Source organism: Furipterus horrens, unplaced genomic scaffold (genome assembly GCF_987537825.1).
Source record: "Furipterus horrens unplaced genomic scaffold, mFurHor1.1.pri manual_scaffold_4, whole genome shotgun sequence".
Lineage (NCBI taxonomy): Eukaryota > Metazoa > Chordata > Mammalia > Chiroptera > Furipteridae > Furipterus > Furipterus horrens.
In genome coordinates this window covers 73,110,725-73,136,981 of record NW_028327174.1, presented here as the reverse complement: position 1 = coordinate 73,136,981, position 26,257 = coordinate 73,110,725, and the positions used below count along the sequence as shown (strand labels likewise).

At 35.9% G+C, this 26,257-nt stretch overlaps 1 protein-coding gene and 1 pseudogene across 2 annotated transcripts in view; one reads left to right on the top strand and one right to left on the bottom strand.

The window, feature by feature from the left end:
* Positions 1-26,257, bottom strand: part of ZDHHC17 (zDHHC palmitoyltransferase 17) — a 93,861-nt gene that overhangs the window by 48,806 nt on the left and 18,798 nt on the right. For both annotated transcript variants that reach the window (XM_090273646.1, XM_090273647.1), the window contains exons 2-3: positions 14,778-14,881; positions 4,015-4,137 (exon numbers count right to left, since the gene is read on the bottom strand). In XM_090273646.1, coding sequence (XP_090129772.1) covers positions 4,015-4,137; positions 14,778-14,881 — 227 coding nt within the window. The remainder of the gene's footprint in view (positions 1-4,014; positions 4,138-14,777; positions 14,882-26,257) is intronic.
* On the top strand, positions 9,386-9,923 carry LOC150012213 (protein tyrosine phosphatase type IVA 1 pseudogene; annotated as a pseudogene).

Here is a 26,257-nt window from a genome sequence, read left to right as displayed (position 1 = left end):
CAACACCGGCAACTCCTGCGGCGCACCTGAAGCCAAGCTGTATTGACTCCGTCTTTCCCTTGGATCCTTCAGCTGCGAAGAGAGGGGGGGTCTGCTGCATGGGCAACAGCAGACCCTCCATATCACCCTGCCCAGGCTCTGTAGCTTCAGCTTCACTGGAGAGGACACTCCAGCGTCATCACAAGATGTCGATTCAACACGGGAGGAGACAGATACCGTGTCACTCCCGAGTTGGACTGCACAGCCATTCTCGGCGGTGCAGATAGACTTTTAAGAAGCTACACCATCGTCTCTCGAGACGGACGGGCATGGGCATGTTCATGATGTCAGCTATGCTATGAATAATCAAGACCTTTGTCTCTACCTGAGTCATGTATCTTCTGCCAGCATCCATGAAATAGTAATACGTTGTAGCTTTTAAGCAGGGTGTAATTCCAGACCCAATAGTAAAAATTAAACTTGAGGCTATGAATACCAGTTGCTATTGAAAACTACATTTATTCACCATATGTTTGTTTTAGGAAAGTTAACTTGCTATACTATGTACTGTTAAGAAATTAAGTTTACCCATCTGAAAATATAATGAATACAGACACTATGATTTTTAATTCACTCTAGTTTACCGAATTTTTTTGTAACCTCACTAATCCATAAGTAGTTTGGAACAATATGTAAGGCATGCAGCATCAGTACCTTTTGTCTGTAATTCTCACTTCAAACTTTCTTATATTTTTTTAAATACAAGACAAATGTAAATTTTTTGATCAATAAAATGAGATCAAATATATCTCAACTATAATACTTGAAGAAAACTGTTTTTAATCTAGAAGTCTATAATTAATCAAACAACCATTAAAGTATGAAGCCAGAAGATATTATAACTTCAAAACATTTACCTCCCAAGCACTCTCCTCAGCAAGCTATCAAAACATGTGCTCTGCAAAACCCAGGTGGCAAACCAAGAGAGATAAAAAGCTGAGATCCAGGAAACTGAGACCAACACTGGAGCAAAGGGATTTCCCAGGATGAAGTCAAAGAAAGTCTCAAGACAATCGTAATATAGTAGCTCTAAAGAGCAAACAGCCAGCGCAGGAGCAGAAGGGTGGAGAAATCTAGGAAGAACTAATACATTATCTGATGTTTGCATACAGAGGGGTTTTACAGTTCTAAGAGTATGGTAAGAATTAGTTACAGTACATAGAAATTAAACAAAAAAAATGAAGCAACTGTTACTTCAGGCAAAAATCAGAATTCTACAGGAAAGAACAAATAACCATAGAACACTTCTGGGGTCAGCAGTGAAAATTTACATACTAACAACAATCTGAACTTTGCATAGTGATTTAACTGAAACTATAATAGAGAAAGGAGGAAGTAAGTATTAGTAGTGAGGTAACCTGGGACATCTAGTTATCCCAAAATAGAAAGTCAAAATATAACTGATAAACCAAAAACTAACAGCATAGAAGTTGGCAATATTTATTAAAATACAAAATTCATCTAATTTACTCCTAAGACTTCTACAGATAGATATGAACATAAGCAAAATGATATGCGAATAAATACAGCACTATCTGTAATAGTAAAAACACCAGAATCAACCTATAGGGAAACCATTAAATGAATTAAATCCATATAATTGAATATTATACAGTATCTTAAAAAGAATAATACAGCTCTATTTGTAGTAATCTGAAAAATCTCAGATATATAAATTAAATGAAAAGCAGAATAATGTTTGCTATCATTTCCGTAAAAAAATGTTCTAGATAAAAGTAGCAATGCGAATGTATAAAATACAAGAGCAGATACTGAAAGAAACAGCTAAAATATTGAAAAAAGTTACTTTTGAGATACAGGACACAAAGAGTGGAGAGGGGCTGCTGTTTCCCATGGTAAACCTTTAAGTATTACTTGATTTTTCAAATCATTTATCTATTATTTTGATTAAAATACATTAATTGAAAAACTAGAGGCTGTGGAAGGCTAGATAATCTGAGCCAACCTCCCACTGAAGAAAACTGAAAAAGCTCAATGAGATATAAGAGACATTTCCTAAGAAGCACAGCCTAGGAAGAGTAAAAGCATACATCAGGTCAAGATTCATGAAAGGGTTAAAACCTAGAGAAGTTAAAAAACCACTTGGGCATCAGCTGCCCTTGAGAAATGGGTGGGACCCCAAAAGGGTGCACTGTAATAGTAATTAAGAACCCGAAGTAAAACTGGCTCTAGAATGGTCTTCAGCCACCAGAGTAATCCAGAAAATCTAAAGCCTTAAAATTAAGTTAAAGTTGGCCCTAGCAGAAACAAATGGCAATCTCATCTTTGACCTTAACTTATTCAACAAATAATTTTTCAAACACAATGTCTAATACCTATGCAAAGATAATCAGGCACACAAAGGAACAACATAACAGATACAGACCCACACAGACTTCACATGTTATACATTCTCAGACACAGATTATAAAATAACTATATTCATTATGTCCGAGAATAGAAGACAAGATTAGAAATTTCAGGAACAAATAATTTCATACAACAAAATTTCTAGAACTGAAAATAAACAGAATTAGAAACATGACAAATAAGATTTAACAGTAGAATATACATCAACAGAGAATAAATAAACTGCAATATAGAAGTTGTTTACAGAATGAAACAGAGACAAAAGGATAGAACACACACAGAAGAGAGGATGAGAGACAGTCTACAATGAAGAGGTGAAACACATGTTTAACTGGAGTCCCAGAAGGACAGCAAAAAGAGAATGGGCCAGAGTAATCAATGAAGAAATATGGCTGAGATCTTTTTCAGAACTGATAAAAACATCAATCAACAGAATCAAGAATTCCTTGCAATCTCTAATTTAGAGTAAATAAAAAGAAATCCACACCTAGATACATCATGAAACTGCAGAAAACCAGAAACAAAGAGAAAATTTTAAAACAACCAGGAAAAAAAAAGCCTTCAAAACCACAAGACTGATTTCTCAAGAGTAACAGAAGCCAGAAAACAGTGGAATAATATTTTAAAAAATAAAAAATAAAAATAAAATAAACCAACAAAAGCTACTAACCTACATTTCTATACCATGTGAAAATTTCCTTTACCAATGAATATTAAATAAAAACATTTCCAACAAGCAAAAAGAGAATTAGACATTAAAAGACCCATACTGAAAGCAAAGGGAAGATTAGAGATACATGAAAGAAAAAAAGAAACAAATAAAATTAAAATATGCTCTCTGGAAGAAAGTGATTCATGGAGTTCAATGCTTTAGCTATTACTTGCTTAATCTTCAGAACTATAACAGCAAACAAATTCTTTTGCCTACCTGCCTGTAGACTTTGTGTGCTGTACTCACCTGCACATTTGCAAGCAGTTCATTTCAGATTTATGTCTTTATCTAAAGATCTTATGTCCAAATTATAAGACTAATAAACCAGATTTACTAAGAAAGATTTCTATCAGCTGATTCTTGCTTATCTAAATACCTTGCTAATACTAAATCAGCAGGTTAAAAGTAATAAAAATCATTTTTACTTAGTTTGTATTTATCACTTAGGCAAGTATGAACAGTTAAATCAAGATAATTATTATCTATTATCTTTTTAACCCCTCTCTTTCCTTTTGTAGCTTTTCCCCATACAATTCACATTTAGAATGGGAGCTGCAATTTGTACTGCTGGAGTTAACGTCCTGACTCCAAACTTTATTAGCTGTATGTCATCAGTAGCATATTTAACCTCTTTATGCTTTAGTTTCCACATAAGTAAGACAGCAGTAATTGTTATTTTTCATATAAAGTTACTTCAAGAATTAAAATTAAAGCAAATATACATGGAAAAGCACTCAGCAAAGTATCTGGAACATAATCATTCAATATATGCTAAAAACATTTTTTTTTTCAGGAAAAAGGTATAATCTATATTTTAAAAGCTGATCTTTTTAAGTATCATTTTTATAATAACTTATTTATAACAACTAGTTAAAAATAAAGAAAATACATACTTGACTAAATCTATTCTATTATTGATGGCAGCCCAATGGAGTAGTGTAACATTTTCTTTGTCTGGTTGCCGCACATCATAACCTGCTTCCACCAATTCTCGGCAACGTTCATATATTCCATATCTTGAAAAAACAAAACAGAACAGATTATATACTACTATTTGACAAGAAATTTAAAGCTAAAAATAACATTTTCAGAAGAAAATAATGCTCCATTTTAATACCTAAAAATTAAAATGAACTTCTCAACATAAAATGTTACTTTTTACATATCAATATTCCAACAGTTTTTACTAATAATTTTAAAGTTTTGTCTCATCTATAAGAATGCAATTTTCTCATTATGTGAAAGAGAAAAGGATACCAGAAATCAAACATGTATCAGTTGCTTGTTTTTATTTTTAACACTACTTATCTTATTCCACAAAACACTTGAGGCAGCTTATAAAAGCACATAAAATTATGTTAAAAAGTATTAAAGATCCCTGGCCTGTGTGGCTCAGTTGGTTGGGCATCATCCTGCAAAACAAAAGGCTGCCAGTTAGAGTCCTGGTCAGGGCACCTACCTGGGTTGTGGGTTTGGTCCCCAATCAGAGCACATGCAAGAGGCAATTCATAGATGTTTCTCCCACATTGATGTTTTTCTCCCTCTCTTTCTCCCTCCCTTCCCCTCTCTCTAGAATTAATTATAGTTGTCCCATTTTTTTCCCCCTTTGCCAGAGGCAGATTAAGGTTGGCTGAGGCCCTGGGCGCAGAAGAAAATATTGGGCCCCTTAAAAAAAAAAAGAGACAGGGAAAATAAAAATACATGTTAACCATATTTTTAAATAAATAAAAAATATTATGTACTATTAATGTTTTATTTCCAATAAAATTTGAATATATGTATAATAATAGCATAATAATAATCACAAAGTTTTGATGTTTCATTTTTCTAGCTACCAACGAAAAGAAAAATATAAAATTTAATAGTCTGAATTAGAATACTAGAGAAGAGATTTTCCATTATAGTGCAATATATTAATGATTAATTAAAATTCAAAAATTATTCATAAACTACGAAAATCCAGGCACTGACGTAACAGGAATTAATTTTATCTTAATATAATTTCAACAATAGGAATTAATTTTATTTTAATATAATTTCAACTTACCTTAATATTTATTTATACGTACAGAAAACTTTAAAACCGTAAATGAAACAAGTACATATCCACAAACTCATTTACATCCCTGCGTATTTGCGTATATCGCAAGTCTGCACTGCAGGAGAACCTTTATAAGTACAAAGTAGCAAATACGATTCTATTGCTCCGATTGTAGCGCAGCTGTGTAGGGCCTATGCAGCGGAGTATGTGTATAGTATGCAGCGTAGTAATGAAATAATGAAAATAAGCAAATATAAACATACTATCAGGTTTTACCACCAATTGTAAACTTGTATGTAATTAAAATTGCACATATGAGACCAAACTTGGTGTCATTAGAAAAAAGTGTAAAGCTGGGGTTTTGCAGGGCCCTTCGGAGCACTGGCTGTTAAATCCGCCTCTGCCCTTTGCTCTCCCCTGCTCTGCCCACCCCGCCTCTCACAATCCCCACCCTGTTGTCCTTGTCCATGTCCGTGGGTCATTTATACTAGTTCCTTGACTAGATCCTTTCCCTTCTTTCCCCTCTTTTTCCCCCCTCCCCTTTCCCCTCTGGTCACTGTCAGTCTGTTCCTTGTTTACATGCCTCTGGTTTTATTTTTTAAAAATATTAAAGACATAAAAAAGCAATAACAAAGAGCATACAATGATTTACAAAGAACGTCAAGAAAAAAGGGTGTTTTACAAGCCTTAGGATTCTTCATTTACAAATTCAGCTTTGATATTTATAAAGGCAAATTTTAAAAGGATGTGTGGAGGTGGGAAGTGGGGTGGGTGGGGGAAAGCATCTTGTGAGTTCAAGCCAAAGAAACATAGGAGAAAGTCTACTGGGAGAGTTCTAGGAAAGTTGTTCATATTTAATGAATAAAAATGCACATACAAAGAGCTTGATCCTTTCCCACCTTTCTCCTTTTGGTCATTGTGAGGCAGCATAAATATTTTTTAACTTTTTATTCTGGAAATTTTCAAGCATAAGGAAATGTAAAGAAAACAGTACAATAAACCACCAAGAATCCATCATCAGGCCTCAAGAACCATCAACTTTATTCTAAACAAAATACTGCACCCTTGGAAATACAGGACACAAAAACAAATTAAATGAACTCTGACTATATTTGTAATTTCTTAATCAGAGTGGTCTCTAAAATGGGGAAGGCATACCACAGGGTGAGGTTGGGGTAGGAATGGAACATTAATGGGACATTCAAAACAAATATTAAATTTTCTACCTATATTCACTTCTTAGCTAATACTGAAATCCAGTTTTACTAATATTTAGTATAGCCTTCCTGTTTCTGGCTCTGTATTGCATCTGTATACATACACATGTACACAAGTAATCAACCTAAGGGAAGAGCAAGAGTTTCACAAATCACAGGAGATAACAGTGGTACACTCTTCAGTTCCTTACTCTTTTTCAGAAAATTGTAGACATATGACCAATTAAGTGAACTAGGCATATATTACCTTAAAAAAGCAAAATCTACCTCACACTTCAAATGAGGTAAGTGACCATAAGTATCTTTTTAACCATACTGAGAATCACTGGTTATTTTTTTAACAATTAAAAGTGACTATGCATTTTCCCTTTAACAAAAAAGATAATTGTTTCAAATTGCTGGCTTTTAGTTGGGAGACAAGGGGGTAGTAATAGCAAATAACTGTGAGTAGGATGCTATTGACAATATATTCTTAAGGAAGATAAAAATAAAATCATTAAAACAAAGTATCTAAATAAAATCAATTTAGGATCAGATTTCCATATTATTTTAACATAAAATAGTAAACCATCTAAAATAATAATAAGGAAGGATGTTTACCATTCTCACTGTAAATAAGATTAATGAAAGACATTAAAGTACATCTTTAATGTATACAAGAAATATATATACCAATTTTCTTCCAAACTGATCAACAAATGCAATAAAATTCTAATTTAAATCCTAAATGAATTATCTCATGAAATTCCCAAGTAGAACCCTAAAATTCATTTTATGAGAATAAAGGTCAAGAATAGTTGAGACACTTCTGAAAATTAAGAATTGATTAAAACAATGTAGTACTAAACAAGATTAGACAAATATGAGAAAAGAGTAGAGATGGGACAGAGAATGAAATCAGCATCATGGTGGAATTAGACATCCATCATTTTGTTCCCCCTCCCACGATAATTCTGCACCTGTCCACAGACAATGCCTCTATGGGAGCTTGGGGAGTCCAGCCTGTATGCTAAGGGAACTGGGAGAAGTTTCACTCACCCATGTATTGGGTAATAGGTGGCCCCTATAATAGTCCACGAACTGGCTCTAGCCCCTCTTCACTGTGGTCTAAGAGCTCAGGAAAACTCTAGAAAACAATGTATCAAACAATCACCCACGAATGATAGAGCCTTTGTGGCAGTCCAGGTTTCCAGAAAAGTTTCAGAGAGAAAAAAAAAAAGTTTGGACACACTAGAGAAGAGTACTGAATCATGAGCTACAAGACTGGGTGGGTGGGGGTGGGGGTCGGGAGTGGGGATGGGGAAAGGCTTGGGAGAGTGGCTGATATGACTTGGAAGGCATTAAAGTGACACAGATTCCATTAAGTTCATAGTAGACTCCATCAAAAATACATAAAGAACTTTTACAAATTATAAAGACAAAAGAACTAAAATGGGTAAAGAATTTAAAATGGCAATTCACACAGGAAGAAACTCAAGTGGTCAATATACATAAGAAATATATTCAACACCATCTGTAATCAGAGAAAGGCCCATCAAAACAGAAAAAAAAAAATTCATAACTATCACTCTGACAATAGTTATTAAGTGTGACAAAACTAGAATTTAGCAAGAACGTAGTGAAAGAACTTTATTCCTACAATGGAAGTATAAATTGACACAGCCACTTTGGAAATCAATTTGGCAATAACTGCTAGTGTTGAAAAAGAATACCCCGAACAAGCCAGAAATACCACTTGAGTTGTCTTTTTCAGAAAAACTCTTATTTACATGCAGGGGAAAGAGGCAGAAGGACATTCACTGACACAATCATTGTAACAATGAAAAAGCAGAAGCAATGTTAAGTGTCTCTTAGTAACCAGTGATAGAAGACAGTAGTCCCTCTTTGTCCACAGAGGATGTATTCCAGATCCCTAGTGGATGCCTAAAGCTGCGAAAAGTACTGAAACCTGTACAGTATTCCCTCACTTATCGCAGGTATCCCGTTCTAGACACCCCCGCAACAGGTGAAAATCCACACAGTAGGAACCTTACATTTATTTTAGTATTTATATATATTTTAAGGCTTTATAAACCCTTCCCACACACTTATAAACCGTTCCCAGTCCCTTATTAACCTTTCCCACTCCCTTATTAACCTTTTCCACACTTTTATAAACACTACTTATGTTCTTAAACATATCCTACACTCTTAAACCTACGTAACTTTAACAACATATGTATACAGTACCGCAAAATCCCGTGATATAGCGAAAAATCTGAGATAATTAAATATAATATTTTTAAAAATCCCATGATACAGTGAGGCCACAATAAGTGAACTGTGATATAGAGAGGGACTACTGTATATACTATGCTTTTTCCTATACATATGAACCTATGGTGAAGTTTAATTTATAAATTAGGCATAATAAAAGGTTAATAACAATAAGTAATAAAAAATAAAAACAGCCAAGCTTTTGCCGCGCCACCACAACCACTGCCACCCCATCCTGTAGCCAAAACCACCTCTGCCATTTGTGTCACCATTGCCTTGGGACCGGCTGTATAATTAGGCCACAATCTTCAATGAGTAAACATATTTCTCAGTTCTGTGGAGTTCTTGGTCACATTTATGGAGTTTCTGAAGCAGGCAGTGGAGATTACTGCCAGGCACAGCATGACCTCTTTGCAGACAACTAAACTGTAGAAATTCGTTACTACTCCACCAAGAAGCACCCATAAGAATGTGTTGAATGGATATTTGCAGAGCATTTTACAAGTTCTGGCCTGGATGAAGTATACTTCAGTGCACTTCCTTTCTATGTCTCAGTTATTACTTGTTTGAAGAATTGCTGCTTCTTGTTAGGAGGTTCATTTCATTTCCCATTACTCCCAACTTCATACTCAGAGCACTGAGATTGTCAAGTGGAGTATATTGAAGTAAACTCAGTTTCTTTGCATCATTTCTGTATTCAATTTTTTAATTCTATCATAATCCCATTGAGTGTTTTTTAACTAAATTAACATGGCTCAAATGAACCACTCAGCTCCTGTGGAAGTCACATACAAGAACATGACATTTCTTACTACATACAATCCAACCAATGGGACCTTAAACAAATTTATAGAGGAACTTAAGAAATACAGAGTTACCACAACAGTAAGAGTATGTGAAGCAACTTATGACACCACTCTTGTGGAGAAAGAAGGCATCTGTGTTCTTGATTGGCCTTTTGATGATGATGTAACACGATCCAACCAGATAGTTGGTGACTAGTTAAATCTTGTAAAAATTAAGTTTCATTAAGAACCTGGTTGTTGTATTGTTGTTCATTGTGCTGCAGGCCTTGGAAGAGCTCAGGTGCTTGTTGCCCTTGCATTAACTGAAGGTGGAGTGAAATATGAAGATGCAGTACAGTTCATAAGAAAAAAGCAGCATGGAGCTTTTAACAGCAAGCGACTTTTATATTTGGAGAAGTATTGCCCTAAAATGCAGCTGTGCTTCACCAAAGACTCCAATGGTCACAGAAACAACTGTTACATTCAATAAAATGGGTGCCTGATGCCAATGCCTTGGAAGTGGAACTTGAGATAGAACCTAATTTGTCATATACATTAGCCAACATATTGGCTTGTGAATAAATCTAATGAAGCTTCCATAGGAGTATTAAAAAAGGCAGTTTTACCAGGCCATAAGCTTGACAGAATTACAACCTCTATGCTTGGGTTATGATCAACCTATTTTGACACTCAGCAAAAGATTCTTACTGTTCAGCTTTAAAATGTGCTTATCATCTGTACCAACAGACTTTTCCTGAAATCATGCAGTATTAAGTTATATCTTTAAATCTAGCCCCATGCCAAAATCTTATCAATATATAAGATATTTAGAAAGATTAGGTACCAGAATGTCCAGCACAATACTTGTATATTTTTAGTGTCATACAGAACTAAAATCCCAGGAACTATGAACATTCTGGACCTTATGTGGTTTATCCTTTCAGTCATTTCAAACATAGAAAGTAGGGCCTATATGATTATTTGCCTGCTCACTTTATGTCTACATATCCCACATTCATACAAGTATACATCAGGTTTGCTCAACTCTTTGATTTTTATACCAAGTTTAGTGATTATTTAATGTCTTTCTATAAATCTCATTTTGTGCTGATATGGAAAGCCTCCATTTTGAAAATGTACATTGTACAAAAGCACATGTCTTTAACGTCTCCAGACAAAAAGTCTTACAGTTAATTTTAATGTTTGCACTTGGGGTGCAACATATAGGGAGGACCTGAGAAAATAATGGGAGGGGGCTATTAAGTATTTTCAGTAAAATGTTGCCTTTGTCTTGTGTGGAATAGGTAGAACACACTCTTTAGTAAATATTTTTTTAAAGGTAAAGGTAGAAATGCCTCGTTGTAGCTAAAGCAATTCTTAATCATAAAAATTCTGAAATTCTTGTATTAGTTTTCATACAGTCTGAAATTTACCAACTTCTTTTTGTTTGAAATGTAATTTTTTTCCCTTCCCTCCCATCCTCTCTTGCAAAAAAAAAGTGGGTTTATGCTAATGAATTGAGCAGAAATCTAATATTTTATGTGCTTTTTGAGCTGTGTAACTTAATATTTGGATATTTGATAATTTATTTTATTATGTAATGGATAAAACGGTAATGCATATTAATGTTAATTCAAGCATATATTCATACTATCTAGGACTGTGTGGTTATAGTTCTGTGTGAGAAATACTTGTCAGTGTGCACCAGCTTGTAAAAAATCTAGTGCAAGAGCTTAAACATCTAAATAAATAATAAAATGCACAAAAATAAATAAATAAATAAAAACCATTATAACAATATACTGTGATAAAAGTGATGTGATTGTGGTCTCTCTCTCATGCTCTCAAAACACCTTATTGTACTGTATTCACCCTTCTTGTGATGAGATGATAAAATGATTTAAGTCAAGAACTTTCACCTTTTTACTTAAAGGAAGCACTTGAAGGCTTCGCTTTGGCATATCCACCAAATTGCCAGCATCACCACTCTTGTGATTTGGGGCCAACATTAAGTAAAACAAGGGTTACTTGAAAACAAGCACTGCCATGCCTCCACAGTTGATCTGATGGCCAAGATGGCAACAAAGTGACTAATAGTGCAGGTAGCTTGCATTGGACAAATATGCTGGACAAAGGAATGATATGTGTCTCAGGCAGCATGGAATGAGATGGCACTAGATTTCATCACACTGCTCAGAACAGTGTATAATTTAAACTTATAAATTGTTCATTTCTGGAATTTTCCACTTAATATTTTTGGACTGTGGCTGACTGCGGGTAACTGAAACCACAGAAAGCAAAGCCACGGATAAGGAGGACTACTGTATTACAAAGCAGTGAAACAAATAAACTGGGTCTTTATTAACAATGATAAATCATAAAAGCCATAGAATTTTTAAAAATAAAAGATGTAAAAGAATATGTAGTATAGAATACAATTTATAATAATTTTAAGCGTACAATAGCATTGTTTATAGATATTTGTATAAATGTATAAGAATGTTCATGAAAATGACTCACAACAATTTCAAGAGAGGTTCCCTTGGGGTAGATAGGGAAAAGAGCACACTGAGCAATCTGTAGTAATAACAACAAAGTGTAACATCTGCTTACTCTGACAGTTATTGTTCTCTGTAGAACTGATAAGTTTCAAAATTTAATAAATATTTTTAAAAGTAGAAATTATAGACAGTATACTTAGATACTTTTCAAGAAATAGGATAGTTAGAAGAGTATGTGAGGGATAAATAAAGGTGGCTGCTTTTCCTCATGATACTAGAAAATACTTGCTGGCTGAAATGATGCCTTAGGTAGGACAAGAGAGATTAATGACAAAGGAAAGAAAGGTGATATCAAAAGAAGCAAAGTCTCAAAAGGAAAGATGAATGTAGAGCAGAATAATTTGTTTGTTCAATACAATTGGTACAATGTGCTTTGAATTTTAATACATAATATGCAAAAAAGTAGGGTGACGAAAGTAGACTAAGGATCTCTGAAAGTTTGCCCATTCATAAAAGTAAAGAAAAATCTGGCAAAAACTGTCAGTCAACGTTTTCAGAATTCTGGCAATTAACAAAAGGCTTTAAGCAATCCAAGAAGTATTTAGTCAAGAAAAAAACTGAATTTCAGGAAGAACAGAGAGACTGGTGGCATTTTAACATGTCATGCATGGGCCCATCCTCTGCAGCCCAGCAGCCTTGAAAAATAAGTTTGCCGTTCCTGGTACAGGTATTGGTATTGAACTGAGCAGAATAGGGATTGAGTTCTTTCAAAGCTTCATTCCCAAAGAGGAGTCATTATTTGACCTGCCTGGTTGTTCTCCAGAAGTCTACTTAAAAGGTTTACCATACCTATTAGATCTCCTGGCTGGTTTGGCTCAGTGGATTGAGCGTCGGCCTGCGAGCTAAGTGTCGCTGGTTCGATCTTCCAGTCAGGGCACATCAGAGAAGGAAAACTCTGACTCCAAAAAACCTCCGCTGCCTTGCGGCATACCTCTTCAGGGGAAAGGCTAAGGGAGTAAACCCCGACAGAAAATCCGGAGCCGGAGTCCCTAAGGCGGTTTGACGTTGTAGTCAATACCGGCAACTCCTGCGGCGCACCTGAAGCCAAGCTGTATTGACTCCGTCTTTCCCTTGGACACTTCAGCTGCGAAGAGAGGGGGGGTCTGCTGCATGGGCAACAGCAGACCCTCCATATCACCCTGCCCAGGCTCTGTAGCTTCAGCTTCACTGGAGAGGACACTCCAGCGTCATCGCAAGATGTCGATTCAACACGGGAGGAGACAGATACCGTGTCACTCCCGAGTCGGACTGCACAGCCATTCTCGGCGGTGCAGATAGACTCTTAAGAAGCTACACCATCGTCTCTCGAGACGGACGACTGCCGACGACCTATTAGATCTAACTCAAACCCATTAAAAGCTTCTCCCTGGGGTTGTATGCCAAATGTTTTAACATCACAGGTACTTGAGAAGATGGATAGCAGCTGGGACAAACAGACAAACCAAAACCTAAGGAATAAGCTATCCATAGGGGCTTTAAAAGGCCTGGACATATTCATGGGAATCTAGAAGGCCATGCACATGCATCTAGTTGTGTGCATGTGTTCAACAAAGATTTGTGATGGCCCTAAGTTCTCACCTCTGATTGACCTCGAGGTTCTGTGCAAGCAGAAAGTCAAGGCCAAGTCAGAGTTGTCAGCTACCTGGCTGAGTGCTAAGTGCCCCAACATGCACAAAGAATCCCTCAATGAAGATCAAGACTTACTGATTCTAAGGGTTTAGGAAGTCTGTCCAATCATTAGCTGACTCCTAACTAACCAAGTGGAAACTTCAGTGACCACAAAGACCAAGATACAGACTTCACAGAATAGTTTAGAAATGTTACAAGCAATAACAAACCCTGGAAGAATCGGATATCCAGACCTGTCACATTACATTATTTGACTAGTCCAATTTTCAACAAAAAATTGTAAACCTCCAAAGAAATAAGAAAATATAACTCATACATGTGTGTGTTGGGGGGTAGAGGGAGACAAGTTATAGAAACTGGTCCCAAACAATCCCAGACATTGGACTTACTAGACAAAGATTTTAAATCAGCCATTTTAAATTTGTACAAAGAACTAAAGGGAATCAGGTCTAAAGAACCGAAGGATGAAAACAATACCTCACAACTAGAGGATATTTAAAAAGATAAAGAAATATATATGTTCATTTTCACTTAAAATATAGATGTCAAAGTGTCAAAGAAGAAAACAACTGCCGGTAACCCCTGTATAACATGATTGTTAGGTTCCTAACAAAGGTCATGTTATGCAAATTCGTGTTATACAAAGAACTAGTACAAAAAGGGGGGTTAGGTTTCAAAAATTCAAAATCTGTAATTTTTGTTCCAGTGATATGAATGTTTTAAGAGGTATTTTTTTATTTCCACTAGGCACAGTTCAGGGCTACAAATTAATTCACAAAAATAAAAACATAATTACCATTTCTTTAAAAAAGGCTGGATATTACTCACCTGAAATTTTCTAATAGATGTATGTGTAATGTAGCAAAACGAAAAACACAATTAAAGTTTTAAAGTGTAATTAACACTCCATGAACAAAATGGGTTTAAAATTCTGATTAATTTTAAAATTCTACAGGCAAATCTGATATGACATATGCACTCAAATGAAAAATTTTAAATGAGTTATCTTTAGCTCTTAAATGCTTTTATCACATTCAGTATTATACAGGGATTTCCCCAGTTTCATGTTATACGGGAGTTTTCCCCGATTCTTTAACTGTGTTAGAGAGACACCGTGTTATAGAAGTACCATGTTATGTAGGGTATACCTGTACTATAGAAACTTACTGTGTAGCCTTGACTATGTCCCATGTGCTGTAATCATCAATATGAGTTTTCCGTCCAAGAGGTTCACTGTATCCATGGTTATAATGGCTTTGGGGTTTGATTTCCTGTTAAAGAGAAAATCACACAGAGGCAAAGAACTAAGAAAAGGTACAGAAAATATTTCAATATTTCTCTGTTTTTACACTATTTGAAGAATGCTAATTATTGAAATGATTAAGTTTTAACTTTTCTGAGGTCCATACTCTAGAGGAAAACCATGTTCAAATAGATATACCCCTTGGTACACTCTCAAAACAGAAAATATGCAAGACTAGAAATTAGTGACAAATTAGTAATTGAAATTCATCTTTAGTTCCATACAACACTTTTATCCCTTCATCAAATTAACTCTCATTCTCTCAGACCAATTGTTCTATTATTCTAACATTACCCCTAGCTCTAACACCTTACTTTAAAACCTTCATCACATGCCAAATTAACTCTAATGCCCAAAACTAGGAATGCAGGGATATTATTATTCTATCATTCTTAGCTATTATCTTGTCTTATAAGGATCTATCCTTAGGCGCATAAGGAACATAGGGACAACAATAATAAAATGTAAATCCACTTGATGGTTCTAAAAATGTCAATACCCTTAAAGAAACTTTTTATATAAAAATTCAATTAAACACTAGTTTCATAGAAAATTATAACCATTCAAAGATATACTGTGTACAATTTCCTATTTAAATAAAAACTTTGTGACTTCCAGCCAAGATGGAGACGTAGACAGACATGCTGTGTCTCCCTCCACAACTAAAATCAAGCCTCATTGCTTTTGACTGTGCAAATCAGTGTGGGCTGGGGCAGAGGAAGAACGTGCCAGTCTCTCAGCAGAATCCGCTTGTTTAAAGGGCACCCACGGTCCTAGAAAGTCTGCAGACCCATCCAATCTGGGAACGACAGCCAGGGCAACAGCTAGAGAGGTGTCAGTCCCATTCAGAAGTGGGAGAAGTGCCTGAAAAGGGGGCGAGAGCGAGTGCTGGGCAAGAGGCATTGTTCCTTCTCAGACCCCTCCCCTCACATACAGCACCACAATGTGGTGAAACAGGTCACCCTGTACTGACGATTCCCTAAGGCTCCGCCCCTTACAACAAAACAGGAGCGACAGCCCTACCTGAGACTCAGAGGCAAACACACACAGGAGACTTCCGACCAGGATGGGGGCCTAGACTGACATGCTCCGTCTCTCTCCACAACTAAGAAGGAATACAACTACTGCAAAACCAGAAATAACCAGAAGTTCCAGAAAATAAATGGAAGTCCAACGTATGAAGTTATAAAGAAGTGGTGCTCGTCTGGACGGGTAGATAGGGCAAAACTGGGGCGGAGAGGTCAAGCTGTGCTGGCAGCGGCAGCAGTGGCCATGGCAGTAAGCACAGACACCTGTATTTAAGGGGAGGCGAAAAGCGCCTTGGGAGCAACCCTGGCTGCAGAACAAACCTGTCAGCTCGCGATTCCAACGCTGGGGAAGGCAGACCCCCACATTGCCTCAGACTGTGAGGCCCGGAGGGGTGGGGACGGAGGAGGAGGCTCCCAGTCTCTTAACAGAGACTGAATGGCAGGCATCCATCTTGGACCCCCACCACCACAGAAAACACCCCAGCGTAGTGAGAAGGGTCGCCTGGTAGTGACGAGTGCACAGGGCTCCACCGCCTACTGCATAGGAGGTGTGACAGCCCCACCCAGGAAGCAAATGTAAACACAAAACTGTCAGGATGGCACAGATCATGATAGATATCCCGGTGACGAAGCTGACTAGACAGCAAATATCTAATCTAATGAAGCAGCAGATAGGAAATCTTTCTGAGGCACAGTTCAGAGCTTTGGTTATAAAAATGCTTACAGACCTAACAGCAGATCTTAAACAAGATGAAGAAAGAATGAAGGCTAGTCCTGCTGAAATGAACAAAAACACATACAAAACTAGTGGTGAGGGAAAGAAAATCAGGGGTCAAATCAACAAATCCGAACACAGGGAAGGAAGAAACAGTCAATCAGTGCAGAAAGAGGAAATGAAAAGTGAGGAAAATGAGGAGAGGCTCAGAAACCTATGGGACAGCTATAAGTGGGCCAACATCTGAATCATAGGGTTGCCAGAAGGTGAAGAACAAGAAATTGAAAAATTATGTGAAAAATAATGAAGCAGAACTTCCCTAACCTGGGGAAGGAAATAGACTTACAGGTCCAGGAAGCATAGAGAGTTCCAAATAAACTGGACCCAGGGAGAACCACACCAAGATACATTATAATCACAATGTCAAAAATTAAGGATAAAGAGAGAATCTTAAAAGCAGCAAAGAGAGAAGAAGAGAATTAGACTATTAGATTATTAGCTGATTTTTCAAAGGAGACTCTGCAGGCAAGAAGGGACTGGCAAGAAATATTCAAAGTAATGAAAAGCAAAGACCTACAACCACGATTACTCTATCCAGCGAAGCTGTCATTTAGAATAGAAGGGCAGAGAAAGCGCTTCCAGGACAAAGTAAAACTGAAGGAGTTCATCAGATCCAAACTACGTTATATGAAATGTTAAAGGAACTTGTTTAGGAGAAAGAGGAACAAAATTATGAACATTAAAATGAAAACTGTACCACAGCAGCCAACAACAGAAGCTAGGGAACAGAAACAAAGGCAAACTAAGTAGCAACGAGACTGGGAAAAGAATTATAGGTATGGGGAACATTATGGGGGGAGGCCAGTTGGGAGGGGGGCGGGGGGAAATGATACAGGAATTAAGAAGCATAGTAGGAGGGAGTGGAGTAGACAAGAAGATGTTGAGAAGAACTATATGCACAACCAATGGGCATGGACTAGGTGGGGGGACAACTGGAGGGAAGGGGGTCACTGGGTGGAGAGGAACGAAGGGAAAAGAAATTGGGACGGCTATAAGAGCAAAATCAATAAATCATATTAAAACGAACAAACTTTGCTATGCATAGGCAGCTCCTTAATATAATCTAGAACTGACATAGTTTTGTTATATACAAACAGAAAAATTGAGCATATTCAGCTCTAATATCATCTGTTCAAATTTCCATGATGCTGATCTCTCTCACCCTCCCACCCTCTCTTTCTCTTTCTCTCTCTCTCACATGCACACACAAATGTAAATATAAATAAAACAATAAAGCATAACAAGAAATCTGGAAAAAATGAGATCCTTAGAAGAATTCATGCTCTTTTGGCCATTGGTATTTAATAATCCAAATTGAATCTCATTTTATAGGAGGATAAGTGAGAAGCCAGTGCCAAGTTTAAGAGGGTGCCAAAAAAACTTCATTAATAATGCTTTTTAAAATATTTTAATGAATTATATTTTTTAAAAAAAATGAAAAAACAAAAAAACCTAAACACCAGAATTTTAAACATACACTGCATCAGTACTGCTGATTTTTCTATTTGTGCCAGTTTCCACTGTGGCTGAGAAGCACTGTAAACATATAGCAAACATGGTCTCTTGCCCTCAAGGACTCTAAAAGCCAGAGTGGAAGGACAAAGTAGGTAAGAAATATAAGCCAAACATTAGAAGCAAGAGCTTTCCAATAATTAAGTTAAAACATAATTAAAGACAACATAAGGTCTAAAAATCAATGACTTTAAAAACTATTTCAATTTGAAAATCTGTTCAGGGTGAATTGTTATTCTTTTTTACTAATGACAAATATACTGCTTCCCAGGCTTATAACAAATATTCATAAAACAAAATAAATTTGTATTTAAGGCTTACTATTAGTTTTCAAGCTCTTTAATGTCATTTGTATCCCCAGATATCCATTCTCAGTTTCTGTACAGTCCATTTTGTCTCACTGGAATTTCCAAATATAATCTTCCAAATATACTAAAAATCACTATTTTATCCCATCTGTAAGATTTTTTATTTGTTTTTACTTTTTAGTAAAATAATATATATTTGGGGGGGGGCATTCATCAACAGTCTCAGATGTCAAATCTTATTTTTTTTAAAGATGGCTTTAAATGTGTCCCAAGAGAAATTCTAGAGAGGAAGAGTTTTTCTCATAAAAAGAAATGGTGTTCAAGCAAATTTCCCACCTGTTTTATTCCCAATAAACAAAATGAAAAATTGTAATTCAGAACTTAAATTTATTTCTCACTTTTAAACAGATTGGAAACTGGTTTGTCTCTAGAATTAGTACACTGTCAATATGACAAATGCCAACACTGTCTATCAAGATAACCAGTATCACTAGGCCTAGAAATAACAACTATAGTTTTTAAACTTTAAAGATATAAAATAAAAAACTACTGTGTTCATGTAAATAAGTATATCGTATAAATGTATAAACACTATTTATTTTTTAATTACAAATTTGCTATTATATCAGATACAATTCAACACACAAACATTTAATGGTATTTAAAATTCTATAATTTTTCCTTGATTTTAACAGGAACCAAGAAGCAATTTAATTGATAGCTCTGCCAAGAAAAGTATTACTAATTAAAAAATACATATGTAGGTCATTGTAACTTTAAAAAACGCAATAATTCCATGAGAAACAGCTTGGTGTAAAAGAAAAAGTCTTTGAGACCATTAAATTGAAAGACTACCACTCTTATCTAGGCTACATCCCAGCAAAGACTCATTCAGGTTCCTTATTTATAAAAAGAGGAGGATGAATAAGATCTGCATAGAGTTCCCTGAGTTGCTTCAAGAACCAATATCAGGACATCAAAGAGCTAAAAGATTCCCAGCCCCATTCTATTCATTCCCTTTTTAAACTGTTATTTATCCTATTTTTAGATTTTAAGGCTTTATATCAGATTTCTTAAAAAAATTATTTTTAAAAAAACAACCATAATTCAGCTGCTCTTTAAAAATTCTTTTTTTTAAAGTTCAAAAACTACTAGATTTGAAGTCCTCCAAGATTTCTTCTAAGGCTAACATACAATGATTTTATATAGTATTGGGAGTATAAAAATTACAGCCACTAGGAAGACCTGGTACTTGCTAAAGAGAACTGGAAGGAGAAAAAGTACCTCCCAGAGCTGCTGCTGAAATAGCAGACAGGAATGAGAAGAACTGGGATAAGCTCAGCTACTATACACTATTGCTAAGAGAAATCAGCATGTTAGAACTCAAGTTTATACAGCAGGTACGCCTATACCTGCTGTATAAATGCTGGCTTGTATGCCACGATGATAAATGCCATAATACATTTATTCACATGCCCAGGTAGAATTATAAAATCAATCAACCAATTACCAGGTGTCTGTGTGAAGCCTGGTTAGCTTTTTAAAAATGTTATACCTATTAAATCTTTAGTTTACATTCATATACCTATATAAAAACAGGGAGGTGATGTAGAGCAAAGAATCCTCTATTGGACGAGTGCTTCTAGGTTTACTACCAACCAAATGTAGATGTTTTGTAAGTCAGAAAAGATTCTCCAATAGGTTCTATGGTATAGTATGTCTGAAAACAAACATACAAGGTGGGTAAGTTCAGGAATATTCAGAAAGAAGAGTAAGGGAAGAGACCAGCAATTATAATGTTAAAAAGCAAACTAATGTAAAAAGAGGGACATTGGTTATAAACAGAGCGATGGAATAGAGCTCGAAGAATGAAAATTAAAATCAGGAGGAAAAGATACTTAATAAATGGTATAAAAAAGACAACTGGCTAGTCATTTGGGATTTTTTTAAATTTCAGCAGGCTCCAACATGCTTGAATGGAAAGATGCCAATAAATAAAACCAAGGCTATAGTTTTTGCAATGGCAGATGGTATGAGCCTGAAAATAACAGGAACAGGGCAGAATTCAAGGCAGCAAGCTCCCAGGTGGAGGCTTCCCAGGTCAGCCACACTCCCCATAAGAACATACAGATGCCTATACCATTCCCTGGTGAGAGAAACATGCACACCCTCCTGTTCTTGGGGAGTCTTTGTGCCCCTCAACTCCCCGGAACCTCTGGAGTGCTCTGGGAACTCTGGCCATTTGCTTCGTGCACATCAGGTCTAAGTAACTTGTTCAAAATGGCTCCAGGACTTTTCCTAAACATTTATTTCCAGACAAAATAAATTGAAGATCTGTTCCCAGGCTTCTCAGAGATGTGACTATACCCTGGCAAGACCAGGCCTCAGTCTGCCTAAGGACTCTTCCTATAGATTCCCACCTTACTCCTTAAATCAGAAAACTTCCAGCCAGAACAAAGACTTAAATAAAAGAATACTGGCAAGAAAAATCCTAATTTAAAAAAATTTTGAGAAAAGCATAAATATTATAACACATTTGAAAAATGAGCAAAGACTATGTAGACAATTAAAAAATATAATGGCAAATATGTTTAAATAGATGCATAATTCTAAATTAATTAAATGCATTATCAAACTTAAAAAAAAAAGAGAAATCAATTCAATAAAATTCTAGGGCACATCCATGTTACCTGCCAGTCTGCCTTTGGTGCATAGCCAATATACACAGGTGAATTAGCAAACCATTAGGGCTTAACCATATGCTTATGACTTGTACTGTGTAAATGTCTGTGGTCAGGAATCATTCTACAAGGGTGGACTCTGATTCAAGGAGCTAAAGGTACTTAATTAAATAATTATGCTGCTAAAATTTAATTCCATTAAATACATAAGATGAAATTAGAATACTACATAGCGTTGCTGACAAGAAGAAAATAGAAAAGAAAAAAGGTCTCTGTGTATATAATGCATTTCTAAGTCTTAACAAATCAAGGGGCCAATGTGAGGCCATCTTAACACCTGAACTAAATTCTACGGATACCATAAGGATTTTTACAAAGAAATATTGATTATATATCATGAAAAAAGGCAACACAAGCATAAAACATATTACCAAGTGAATAATAAATGACAACGAAAACCAGTAGCCACACCAAACCCTAAAATAACTTTAAAAATGTTTTTAATTAATTGTGCCAGCAGATGGCACCACACTCAAAACAGAATCGTTCACTAAGCTATTTGATGCACACTTCTTTACAGGAAGATTGGACAAAAATTATGTGGTTATATAATGGAAAGATTTCAAATTTTTTCCAATAAGCAACTGGTCTCTTACAAATTGTGTGTTCTTCTGTGGTCCCAGATCCTTGGCTAACAGTACCTGAGTGCTGCTTCTAATAACCAGAACCCAGCTTGAGACACAGGCTCTCTATGTTGTGGTACCACCATTACCTCAATCCAAACTATCAAATTAACATTGCTTGTTTCCAACAAATTTTAGGCCAGGAAAATATTCATCACCTTCTAGCTTCTTCAAAAACTTGTTATCACTTCATTTCTTTCTAGCATTAATCCATATATACACACATATTTGTAATAATATGCATAAATTTGGCATACTTTTTTTCTTTCCACAGACATTTGATTAACAAATGCCTATATGTACATTTTCTCTTAAAAATACACTACTTTTTAGGATAGTTAAAGAGTTACGAAAACAGAGTTCCCATATTCCACACACCCAGTTTCCTCTATTATTAGCATCCAACATTACTAGTATGGTACATTTGTTACAATTAATGAAACATTATTATTAACTGAAGTCTATACTTTGTTCGTCCTGGCTGGTTTGGCTCAGTGGATTGAGCATCGGCCTGCAAGCTAAGTGTCACTGGTTCGATCTTCCAGTCAGGGCACATCAGAGAAGGAAAACTCTGACTCCAAAAAACCTCCGCTGCCTTGCGGCATACCTCTTCAGGGGAAAGGCTAAGGGAGTAAACCCCGACAGAAAATCCGGAGCCGGAGTCCCTAAGGCGGTTTGACGTTGTAGTCAACACCGGCAACTCCTGCGGCGCACCTGAAGCCAAGCTGTATTGACTCCATCTTTCCCTTGGACCCTTCAGCTGCGAAGAGAGGGGGGGTCTGCTGCATGGGCAACAGCAGACCCTCCATATCACCCTGCCCAGGCTCTGTAGCTTCAGCTTCAGCTTCACTGGAGAGGACACTCCAGCGTCATCGCAAGATGTCGATTCAACACGGGAGGAGACAGATACCGTGTCACTCCCGAGTCGGACTGCACAACCATTCTCGGCGGTGCAGATAGACTCTTAAGAAGCTACACCATCGTCTCTCGAGACGGACGGCTGCCGATACGATACGATACTTTGTTCAACTTTCCTTAGTTTTTACATAATGTCCTTTTTCTGTTCCAGGATCCATCTAGGATATCACATTACATTTAAAAAATGGCTCCCTAGGCTCCTCTCGGCTAGGACAATTTCTCAGACTTCTGTTGTTTTTGATAAGCTCGCAGTTTTGAAGAGGACTAGTCAGGTATTTTGCAGAAAGTCCCTCAACTGGAATTTGTCTGGGTTTTTTTTTTCTCCCCATTAATTAGATGGGAATTATGTGTTTTTAGGAGGAGGCATTTTTTATTAAACCTGATTTTTCAAATTACTTTCTACTCTGCTATACAATCCTTATTTGCCTACATGTATATATTTTTTCTTTCTTTTTTTTTAATCCTCACCCAAGGACATTTTTTCATTGCTTTTAGAGAAAGAGGAAGGGAGAGAAAAAGAGAAACATCAATTAGTTGCTTTTTTGTATGCACTCCCACCATGGATCAAATCCACAACCTGGGTATGTGCCCTGACCAGGAATAGAACCAGTGACGTTTCAGTCTACAAGATAATGCTCCAACCAACTGAGCCACACCAGCCAGGACAAAGTGTTTATATATTTTATGCAATCTATAATCAGAATACTCATATTTTATATTCTTCCCTTTTATATTTCCTCATGCCATTACACAGAATTTTTATAAGTACTGCACTGCTTTTAACTACTTCAAAATATTTAATTAAATTGATATATTGAAACATACTGAAACATTTCCCAATCACTGAACATTCAGCTTATTCTTACATTCCCTAACTCGGCAATTTTCAACCTTTTTCTTCTCATGCCACACATAAAATAATTACTAAAATTCTGCAGCACGCCAAAAAATATAGTTTTGCCAATCTGACAAAAAAAATAGGTAAAATTTTGATTCATTCACACTGGATAGCTATTGTTGTGTTGGCTGTTGTCATTTTTAATTTGACAATCTAAGGAAAAAGAGGTCAGTGCCACTGACTAAATAGTTAGGTAATGAATGTTTTAAAATTTTTTGTGGCACACTGGTTGAAATATGCTGTCCTAACTAAACTGATGGTTATTTCTCAGGCATGCCTCTTCTATGTCTTCAACATTCTCTACGCCATTAGACTGCAGCTATGACAGGGCAAGAACCCTAATTATTTGTATATTCCCAGTGCTCAGCATGCACAGAGAGTGGCATATTAGTGCCCTTAAATCAAAGAATAAATGAATGGATTTTTCCTCACTAAAAAATACTTATTTTAACTCATTTAACATTTCTTTTTAACTGAAGTAAACTTCATGGAAAGGGATTCTTAAAGAGTATAAATATTTTTATGGTTCTTGATATGATATCTAAATTGTTTTTGCAAAGGGATTATATTTATAATCCCACTAGCAATATACAATTAATCATTTTTCTATAAACTCACTGACACTAGGTGTTATTTTTAAATTCTCCCCAAATTTAAATAGAAATTTCAATTTTAAATATAATATCCTGCTCTATTTCTTCTTTGAGAATTTTCCATTCTTATCCTTTGGCAATTTTACTCTGAGTTCTAAAATTTGTTTGTTAAAAATATTTTAATCAGATTTTTATGTATATTGATTAGATATTGGCCTTTTTCTTACTGATCTAAACACTTCTGTTGCATTTTTAGAATTACTGAAGCTTTCAATATACTTCAAGGAATATACTTTTTATAGTTACACCCATTATTCCTCTTCCTGGGCTCTTTTGGTCTTGACTTATATATTCATACTGTAATCTACTAGTACCACCCATCAAATATTTTCAGCTCTCTTTCCAAACACATGGTAGGACTGTTTGTCCTTGGTTCCTTGAAAGTTAAGTATGCCCAAGTGATTAACTGTTTTTTAACTAACAGAATACAAATAAAAGATATGTTGCTTTCAGAGAATAGGTTTTAAGAGCCATTATACCATCCCTCTGCCCCCCAACCCCACCTCTTTCCCACTGCCATGGAAACTGGCAATGTTCCAGACAGTACTGATTAGTCTGGGTCAAAGGGCAGCCACTATCCAACCCACAATGCATGCGTACTCAACCACAAACACTTAAACCACTAAATTTTAGGGTTGCTTCTGCAGCAAAATCTAGTTTATCCTGACATACAATTCTGAGTTATTTTGGTAAGTACTATGCAGATGGGGAATCTACATAAACAATTTTCATTGTATTTTGGAGCTGGTTATAACTAGTATACGGGACTACAAATGTTCAGATTTATCTTGTATCTGGTCACAATGTAAAAATGTAACCTCTGATTTTTTTGATGATTTCTTTGAATAGTCTAATAATACAATCAAATCTGCAAATAAGTGTGGTTTTTCATTTTCATGGCATAGGCAAAAATATCAAATGCAATATTGGAAAAAAATGACAATACATCCTCATTTCTTTCAAAAAGGCAATCCTTTCATTGTTTCTCCATTATATATGAAGCTGTTAAATTATCCTTATTCAAATACTGTACATTGCAAAGAATGAGTCAATACTGCATTTGGATATAAATGTCCACTTGACCACCACATCCTTGCATTACAGAATATGTCCAATTTCATATTTCAGTTGAGATTAATTCCCAATATGATCCTCCAACTCTAAGATTCTGACTAATAGTCTTATAATATAACTCGCAGTTGAACTGATTATGGAAGTTACCTTCCCTCCCTCCTGCCCTTCACACACACAGCCAACTCTTCTCACCAGCAGCCCTAACTCAAGTCCTGGCCACATTTCCAACTAGCCTCAGAAAGCTGGAGCACACACAGAATGCCCTATGTCTGGAAAATTCTGAGAAAATATCTTTTAGGAATTGTAAGTTGTTTTTTTTAACTTTATGGATCAAGTACACATGTAAATTAGTTAAATATAATTACCAAAATGCAAATATAGAAACACTGAAAATCTTAAAAGAAGAAATGTACAAATCTCATCTTCAAATGAAAATAAACAAAGGCACTTTGGCCTCTAGTTCAGTATGCAAAAGAGAATCAGGGAATTTTGAGCAAGAAAATAGGATTAGATATGAAATTTTATAAGATCATCCAATAATTTTTTCTTCCTCATCACCTCTACAATATATTCTTCCTCTTTCCTATACTATTTACTAGAAGGCACTTCTAACTATCAAATGTCCAAAGTAAAAACTCATTCAACCTTGACTGTCTCCCAAAATGTCAGATGTTAATTAATTAGTTACGAAGTCTTAACTACTTTTCTCCAAAGAAACCCTTGTCAGTTCTTTTGTTTTGCCTCCACAACATCCTCAACATTTTGCTGTTCCCCTGCTTAGAATTCTTAAGAGTATACAGATATGGTAAAAAAA